Source organism: Coptis chinensis, chromosome 7 (genome assembly GCF_015680905.1).
Source record: "Coptis chinensis isolate HL-2020 chromosome 7, ASM1568090v1, whole genome shotgun sequence".
Taxonomy (NCBI): Eukaryota; Viridiplantae; Streptophyta; class Magnoliopsida; order Ranunculales; family Ranunculaceae; genus Coptis; species Coptis chinensis.
In genome coordinates, this window is record NC_141462.1 from 25,343,737 (window position 1) to 25,352,939 (window position 9,203).

Genomic DNA, 9,203 nt, shown 5'->3' on the forward strand with positions numbered 1-9,203 from the left:
CCATCATCATTAGTCAACGGTGTAATGTATGCAGCTTTGATACCATAAATCCTAACACCATCACTATCATATGACTCCTCGGTCAGACAAGGGAAGAAAGTCATCATTTGGGCACAACTCTGGAATTCAGTGCTACATCTCAACGGCTGACCTAATCCTATAGTCAAACTAGATATCATACAAAAATCTAGTGGAGTGAAGCCCAACTCTCCCTGAGGGAAGTGAAAAGTATGTATGCTATCCTACCATCTCTCAACTAAACCATTGATAACTCCCTGAATGTCAGTCTTATTGTAAGGTATGTCAACTAGATGGCCAAAGGGAGTCGCTAGAATTGCATCTCTAACATGGTCAAGTGCACCAACTTTTTTAATATCATCCCACCACGTCTTAAGCGCACATGGAGTGCACTGAACCTGAAACATAACACATCTCTGATGTACTCAAAATGAAACTAAAATTAAAAAATTAAAAATTAAAATGTATGTATTTAACTACTAAAATTAACTACTACTACTGCTAATATATGAAATTAAAATACATATTTGTTGTTCAAGAACAACTCTTGAGACATGCCTATCATGAAACCTCATAGACACCGGTCTAAGATGGCTGAAATCCATAGCCTCAGTAGGAAATTCAAAATCGACTTGCTGATACTGAAGCAGCAAAGGATCGTCAAGCTCAGCTCCTTGATTTCCATCTCAAGAAGTGCTTGGTTCATCATCTAGATCACCCATGAGATTGCTCCAAACTAGTGCACTATTACCATTGTTTTCATCTTCCTTACCGTCACTACTCCATCTTGTTTGGTTATTATAGACGTATTCGTTGTCGGAATCCATTTTTTTTGTTAGAACTAGAGAAACTAGGTTGAAAAAAAAGGTGTGAAATGACAAAAATCCGACTGTCGCGCGACATTTAAACATGCATAACACGCAACATTAGTACTGGCGCGCGACAGTACCAATGGCGCGCGACATTACTAATGGCGCGCGTGGTGGGTGCTACAATCAATTTTGCGGTCGATATTTGCGACCACCTAGAATTGGTCAAAATTTGCGACAAGATTTTCTAAAAATTTTCTTCAAATTTGAAGAGTATACTACCACCACCTAGAGATGCTCTAACGATTCTAATATATGCATCAAAGGGTACACTAATAAGTGTGATGATTTATTGCCCCCAAAACTCCAAAAGGTACTAATAAGTTATTAACTCTTTAATATATGCGTCAAAATAATATGTCCCTCGAAGATTTTCCTTCAATTTATGATAATGGCAATTAATATCATCACCTTCGTATGAAAGAAAAATATCATGAGTTTGGTATATTAATATTGATGATCTGATCGAGACAAGTATAACATGATTAACCATACACTATTTGTTTTCAAGAATCATACATTTCTAACCCCATTTAACCCCATTTAGTGTAAGTACCCTCCGTTCTACATTTCATGTCACTACAGCACACGTGTCCATAAACCAGGTCGTATCTCCATAAGCTCGTACCACATTGCCATGCGTCGTCAGAACGACTTCGGCCGAGTCGCCCCAAATCTCGATTCTGACCATATATGGAAACAAATCAGCCAAATAATCCACGAGCTCGGTCCAATGCACCAATCAAGGAGACATTAACTTTGTAACATCAGGAGTAATGACGAATTATCAAAATAGCACATAATGTAGATCTACACTTGACAAACGGCCTAGAGCAAATATGGAAGGTCAACTCAAATATCTATAAGTAGAGAGAGATGAACTACGTAAGACTTGATTCAAGTTTACCCCTAGAAACTTGATACGTAGGCAATTCTTGTCCCAAGAAGAGTACAACCATTCCCTATCAAACAGAACATCAGGTCGTTCACCCCAAAATACCAAACCTCTAGACCTGTTAAAGGCAATAAATTCAATGTTTTTGCTCTTTTTGTTTTTTTTGAAGTATGAGTCCATCTTACTAAGTATCACTTCTACATACAATATCTAATCAAAATTTACTAGTTACATTATGAGATATTAAGGGAAATTGAAAAAAATATTGAGTAGTTTGAGGTAGCTCTAAGTCTCGGGCGACTAAACTAAATGGGATCAAATAGATAGATTTTATCGATTTCTCCACTCACAAATGTAGAACACGACACGAACTTGTGAAAGAAAGAAAAGGTATGACACTATCACAATTCCAAATGGACTGGGGGAAAATACCACCAATAACCTGTCTACGACGATTTGTAAAACCACAATACAATGTTTAGAGTATACAACATCAATATGAAGATCTGAGTTTAGGAAAAACCAACGTTCTAATACACTCCTTTGACTTCGTAATACATGATGTTGAGAATTATATACAAAAAAACTCTCAAGGAGACAAATTAATATTAGTATCAAGAGCCTAACCTTTTTGTGCATGGTTTTGTAATTTGTACAAAAATCATTACTCGTTTTGAAATGCTTATGTTTGGTTGCGATTTCTTTCTGTTTGGAATAATTAAAACATTTAAGATTTCCTTCTCGCCACGGTGAAGATTATAGACTATGTGCTCTGGGTTAAAGTACCTGACCCCTTCCCGTTAGCAATGAAATATTGTCATGATAATCAATCAATCGGCAATTTTAGTTTAGCACGCTGAAGTAAACTATATCACGAAATAGTGTCGATATGCTGGTACATTCCGAATTATGAGGCAGAGTTTGAGATGCTGATTCATACTGATTGAACAATGGACTCACTCTCTTACTCTTCTTCCCTTGGGGTCCAAGTTATTAGTGCTCTTCATATCAATACGAATTCTACTCGCACCTCTCGTAGCCTGTACAGAAAAAACAGTTTTCCTTCAAAACCGGTCGCTGCAAGAAATGCTACTCAATTCTTTGATGAAAGCTCTCATCCAAAATCCATTTCTACAAACAAACTTGACATTGAAGAATCTGAACTGGCTTGCAATGGGAATATTAATGTCAAGGGAATACCGGATAAGCTTTGTTTGATTGAGGATTTAAGTCATATTAGTCGAGTAGGAAATATAGTTCTTGGTCAAGGTTATCATGGTTTAATTATCAAGAATGGATTGATTTATGATAAGTATGTGGTGACTAGTCTCATGAGTATGTATGCGAAATGTGGGGATGTTGAAAGTGCGAAAGAGTTGTTTTGTGGATTGCGTGGTTCAGATATTGTCACGTATAATAGTTTGATATCTGGCTATGCAAGTAATGGGAATCTTAGTCAAGCTTTGGAGCTGTTTGTGCAAGCTCATAGTTTGGGGATTATGCCGAATGGCTACACGTTTTCCATTGTACTTGGTATTTGTGGGAATGTTCTTTGTATTAAAGAGGGAATGCAGCTTCATGGACAAGTTTTGAAATTGCAGAATTTGGAGAACACTGTAGTCGGTAATGCTCTTTTGACAATGTATTGCAAGTTTGGGATGATGGAAGAGGTCGAGGTTTTGTTTGAACAACTCCCTAATAAGAACCATATTTCGTGGACAGCGATTATAACTGGATTTTACCATGCAGAATGCTTTGAAAAGGCTTTGAAACAGTTTAAACTGATGAGACAGAGTGAAATAGTGCCTAATGAAAACACATACGCCATTACCTTAGCATGTTGTGGTGGAACGGAAGTTCTTGAATATGGTAAGATGTATCATGCTCAAGTTATTACGAATGGTATGTATTCAGGCATTTTTGTAGGGACTGCAATAGTTGATATGTATTCAGGGTATGGGCAAATGACTGATTGTAAAAAACTTATTGAAGAAATGGGGGTCGTGACATCTGAGGTGTCATGGAATGCGCTATTAACGGGATATGTTCGTAGTGACCAGTATGAGGAAGCAATGGAAGCTTTGTGTACAATGGTCTGGGATGGCTTCACGTGTGATCATTTTACATACTCTAATATCTTGAAAAGTTGTTCTTCCTTAGCTTCCCTTGGAAGTGGTGAGCAGATACACTCTCACTTAATCAAAAGAAACTATATATCAAACATTCATGTGGGAAGTTCTTTATTGGAAATGTATGCAAAGTGTGGTTGCTTAGCAGAAGCTGAGTGCATCTTCAATGATATGCCAGGGCGAGATGTGGTTTCTTGTAACTCTATGATCAAAGCATACGCATTACATGGTTATCCAGAGAAAGCTCTGTTCCTATATAGAAATATGATTGAAGAAGGAATAAGACCAAGTAGTGCTACTTTTCTTGCTATTCTCTCTGCTTGTAGCCATTCTGGATTAGTTCAAGAAGGTCAGGAATGCTTCAGATCCATGGTTCAAGATTTCAGTATTACTCCAGAAGAGAGACACTATTGCTGTATCGTCGACTTACTCGGTCGTGCTGGCCAACGTGAGGATGCAAGGGATTTTATAAACAACTTGCCTATTGAGCCCAATGCATCAGTATACAGACCATTACTTGCAGCTTGCCGGTGCCAGGATGACCTTCAAATGGCAGAGTTTGTAGCTGGGCGTATCTTAGATATTGACCCGACTGATCCAACTGTTTATGTCACCCTCTCAAACATGTATGCTGATGTTGGGAGATGGGGTGATGTTGAGAGACAAAGAAAGTTAATGGAATTCAATGAGGTGAAGAAAGAACCAGGTTGTAGCCGGATAGAAGTGAATAAGAAGCTATACAAGTTTTACTCCAAAGACAGGACACACAATGAAGTGCCTATAATATACGAGACATTAGAGGTATTAGTGAGGGAAATGAAGAATTTGGGATGCATTCCTTATATAGATTTTGTTATTTACAATGAGTAGGAGAGTCTGATGGAAGAAAAGTTTTTATGCCCTATGCTCTGACGCCCAAGAACTGTGCAAATGTTCAAGATCTCGAGGGTCTGTCTGCCAGAGTTTCACTTTGCGACTAAGTGGTAGATCGCCAATACTCTAAAGGTTCTAGGGGAGTGGGGGTGGAATTCTATGAAGATTAGGTAGATGCACAAGGTTAGAACGTAGATGAGACACCTAAAACTGGGGAGGTTTAGTCTCAAAACTCCCCCCTCAGCAAATTCGCACAGCTGGACAAGCTCTCTGCAACTACACCTAGTGTGGCAGTGTAGCACTGTAAATCCCAATAGTCCCCTTCTCACCTGCAAGCTCTTGTAACCCAAGGTCTAATACCATGTTAAATAAACTGATATTGTTGGCAAGAATGGATCACTATCGATCCAATCAAAGAGGATTGGGTTATCATCCCATTGCTCACTGATCACCGTTGGGTATGGTTTTGTTATCAATCATGATATCGGATCCCAGTTCGCAAGGACCTCCTTGAGCTGGAAGGAATAATGCAAATTAAACCAATAAAAAACAAAACAGTAATCTAAATTATACGTATCCCGAGGAGCTAAAAATAGCACCCCATATAACAAGTGCATTGGGCTTATGTTTTTTAAGCAAACGGTTGAACCTTGGAGAAAGTTCCTGATACATCTAGTTTTTCTTTTTCATTATAAAACACTTGCTTCTCTTCTCTTTCATATCATTCCCAATATTTTTCACTAACAAAAAAAAGAAAAGAAAATAATGGCTCAAGAAGGACCAGACTGGAACGGTTTATTAAAATGGAGTTTAGCTCATTCAGATGGTACTACTAAACCCCCTCAAAATCTCAGGTAACAAACCCACCTTTTAACTAATTATTAACATATTCCCATGTTAGAAAAATTCATTTTTATTTTGTTTGCAGTGAGGAAGAGAGAAGGTGGTTTATGGAAGCTATGCAATCACAAGCTGTTGATGTTATCAAACGTATGAAAGAGATTACTCTTGTTATGCAAACTCCTGACAAGGTTTTGGAGGAACAAGGTGTTACATCTCAAGATATTGAAGGTATTAAATAACCCGAATTAAATTCTATCGATTTGTTATCTGTTTATAAAAAAATTTGTTAATAATAATCAAATTTATCCTTGTTTTTGTTTGTTGATTTTCAGAGCTGTTGGATGAGCTGCAAGAGCATGTGGAGTCTATTGACATGGCTAATGGTAACATTTCTATTTTTATTCAAGTTACTGCTTTTTATAAAAGTCTGGGATGTATAAGTTTCAATGAGTAGTACGCAAATTGAACTGCGATGAGACTTTTGAAGACATTGGTTTTTGTTTCTAAATTTTCTGTATAAAGTGGTGTTAATACCTTCTTTGTCTATACTGAATAATAAACCAACATATTGTTCAAATATTAAGGGGAAAAATGGAAAACCAAGAGTTGTTTGACAAGTTAGACGAGCTTATAGTTTAAACTTTGAAGTCTTGCACACAGTTGAAACGGAGCATTTTCTATTATGAGTGGAATGACTGTGGACTCTAAGTCGCTTTATTGGGATATATTAAGCTTTTATGTTCATTCTGGTTAAGAGATGGAAGGAGTTGGTTATTGTTTTTCAAAAAAAAAATCGGGCTTATGTGCTCATGGCATCTTCTCGGGAATCTAGGTTGAAAAATTCGAGTTATAGAACATACTTTAGTCCTAGCAGAAGAAACCCGAATATAAAGAATGATAACCCTTGTTTGTTGTTACAAGCCTCATCTCTTGAGTAGGATTGTTACTAGAATCAACCCTTAAAATCCACACTTTAAACCCACTCCTTGGTGATTGGAGAAAATAGAGAGTAAAATCTTTGAGATAGTTTTCATTCTTTTTCTTAGTGTGTTTATAATACCTACGTAAGATATTTAAAACAAAGAACAAAGCTAGAAAATGGTTAACTCCCACTACTCTTGCACAACAAGAGACTTAAGATAGATTATATTCTATCTAGTAGGATAACCCATAGTGCATAATATCCTACGATCCAAGGAGTAGTTTATATTGGAGATGGACCCTTGATCCATGTGGGCAGATTTAAGTGATCTGACCGACTTACAAAAGGAACCACATCTTTTCTCCTCGTCAGGTGATTACTATGGGGTTTGCTTCTATATGCGACTTGTGGCTTGAATGGACGATTTGATGGTCTGGCATCATTAGGCTTTCCTTCAGAGTACAAAATTTTTAGAGAGTTTAGAGATTTCCGGTTTGGACAACATTTTGAAGGTTCAGCATCACAAGGGGGTGTCACATTCAATAGTAAAGCTTTCCTCTACAGATGGTCCAAAGTTGTTAGAGAGTTAGAAATAACCAATTGGGAGAAGGAGCCATCTGTTGTAGTTGGACATTCGGTGAGAGAAATTTTACTTGGTTGTTGTGTTCCTTTTCAGTTGAAGGTTTTATTGGCCTGCACTGTGTATTTAATGAGCAACAATATTTTCTCTCTGGACAAATTCATCAAAATGTGTGTGTGTGTGTGTTTTTTTTTTTTTTTTTTGGGATGGGTGGGTGTTAATCTGTATTTGGTGCCCCGAGTTGTTGGCTGCACTTTTCCCTCAATCTGTGCCTGTTGTACTATTTCTTCTGGGGTGAGAGAGAGAAAGTGTTATAGCCATTGGACATAGTTGTTTTAATCCTCGTAAGTGTGTCCACTGGCCCATGTTTCTTGGAAAGTGTAGTGCCACACGCTACATTGTACTAAGGACCAAATCAGGTCGATACTATGTTTGTTAAGACTGAACATCTTGACGACTTCTTTCCTATGTGGTAGTGTTGCATCTTCTTGGAACTGAGTTTTAGCAGAAGCCAGCTTATTTTTCTTGTCCATATTCAGTCTCTTTTTTTTTTTTTTTTGTTCAATAAAATTTTGATATTGCACATTATCTCATGACACTTTTGAGTATTCTAAAGTAAATTTGGAAGAAAATAAAATACACGCATTGGTAACATAACTATTCGTTTTGTTTATGGTACTATTATCTACTTCAGTCGTAAATCACCATTCTTGGCTGCTTATAGTCAATTGTCCATGGATTTTGCTTATTTATTTATTTGTTGTATTTTGTAGACTTGAACTCCATTGGGGGTTTAGTCCCTCTCATTGGTTACCTGAAAAACTCCCATGCTGGCATTCGAGCAAAGGCAGCAGAGGTTGTAACTACAATTGTTCAGAACAATCCCAAGAGTCAAAAACTTGTGATGGAAGCAAATGGGCTAGAACCCCTCCTCAGTAATTTCTCCTCAGACCCTGATGTAACCGTCAGAACCAAGGCGCTTGGTGCAATATCCTGTAAGCAACCTCATTTAAAATTTTTAAGACTGCAATAGTTGCTGATCTGAAAGAGTCTCTTCATGTTGGGCATGTAATATCTGGTCAGGCGAGGTTTTGATCATTTGCTTGTTGATGATAAATTACAGCTCTTATTCGCCAAAACAAGCCAGGTCTTGCTGCTTTTCGTCTGGCAAACGGCTATGCACCATTGAAGGACGCATTGAGTTCGGAGAGCATCAGGTTCCAAAGGTATGCTGATGAAAAACATTTTCATTTAGATTAGTTTCTTTTTTGTGGCTCCATGTAGGTAAGAAGATAGTGTGTGATTGCAGAACGTTGCTTTATTTATGTGTGGCAGCAGCCATATTGTATTGTATACCTTCAAATTCTCAGCTGAATGATATATATACTATTCTTGTAAACCATATACCAGGAAGGCTCTCAACTTGGTTCAGTACCTCCTTCAAGAAAATAGTTCAGACTGTAATATAGTCAGAGAGTTGGGGTTGACTCGCATTATGATGCATCTAGCATCAAGTGAGGATGCAGAGGTCCGCGAAGCTGCACTGAGAGGCCTATTCGAAGTTGCTCGAGACAGTAAAAGTGGTGATAGTAATTTGGCTAAAGATGGTGAAAAACTGAAACAAATTCTTCAAGAACGAATTAAAAGTATCATTGACATGGCTCCGGATGATCTTGGGGCAGCTAAGGAGGAGAGGCTTCTTGTGGATTCCCTTTGGAATGCATGTTTTAATGAGCCATCGTCTTTGCGGGAGAAGGGTCTGCTGGTTGTACCAGGTGATGATGCACCTGCACCTGACGTTGCGAGCAAGCTCTTCGAGCCACCTCTAAGATCTCAGGCAGCACAGTTGGCAGCTGCATCAAAAGATTCTAGTGCTGCTGAAGAAAAACGGGCCCCGTTGTTGTTGGGATTAGGATCTCCCAGCTCCGGTGGTGATCGACAGACATGAAATACTGTGAATTAGTTTTCTTTTTTATATTAGAAATCTTTCTCTATCTTGCTTATCGAGTTGAATTTCCTTTTGTTTGCATTATCCTGTTATATCTGATGCTCTTAATTTTGTGCGTTGGGATTA

The 9,203-nt window shown here is 38.0% G+C and overlaps 2 protein-coding genes across 2 annotated transcripts; both read left to right on the forward strand.

Annotated features, from left to right (window-relative positions):
- The first annotated feature begins 2,619 nt into the window (after positions 1–2,619).
- On the forward strand, positions 2,620–5,301 carry LOC147486793 (pentatricopeptide repeat-containing protein At4g33170-like). The gene has a single exon (XM_086570823.1). The coding sequence runs from the start codon at positions 2,733–2,735 to the stop codon at positions 4,779–4,781; it is 2,049 nt and encodes a 682-aa protein (XP_086426949.1). The 5' UTR covers positions 2,620–2,732; the 3' UTR covers positions 4,782–5,301.
- A 107-nt stretch (positions 5,302–5,408) lies between these two features.
- FES1C (Fes1C) lies at positions 5,409–9,203 on the forward strand. Its single transcript, XM_086570824.1, has 6 exons — positions 5,409–5,638; positions 5,713–5,855; positions 5,960–6,010; positions 7,903–8,124; positions 8,253–8,355; positions 8,540–9,203. The coding sequence occupies exons 1-6, from the start codon at positions 5,550–5,552 to the stop codon at positions 9,075–9,077; spliced, it is 1,146 nt and encodes a 381-aa protein (XP_086426950.1). The 5' UTR covers positions 5,409–5,549; the 3' UTR covers positions 9,078–9,203.

What these genes read in the sequence shown, in the direction of transcription:
- FES1C (XM_086570824.1), top strand. Translation starts at nt 5,550, where the DNA reads ATGGCTCAAGAAGGACCAGACTGGAACGGTTTATTAAAATGGAGTTTA. An exon ending in AAACCCCCTCAAAATCTCAG is followed by an intron (nt 5,639 to 5,712) that starts GTAACAAACCCA and finishes TTTTGTTTGCAG; the next exon opens with TGAGGAAGAGAGAAGGTGGT. An exon ending in GAGAGCATCAGGTTCCAAAG is followed by an intron (nt 8,356 to 8,539) that starts GTATGCTGATGA and finishes ACCATATACCAG; the next exon opens with GAAGGCTCTCAACTTGGTTC.
- LOC147486793 (XM_086570823.1), top strand. Translation starts at nt 2,733, where the DNA reads ATGGACTCACTCTCTTACTCTTCTTCCCTTGGGGTCCAAGTTATTAGT.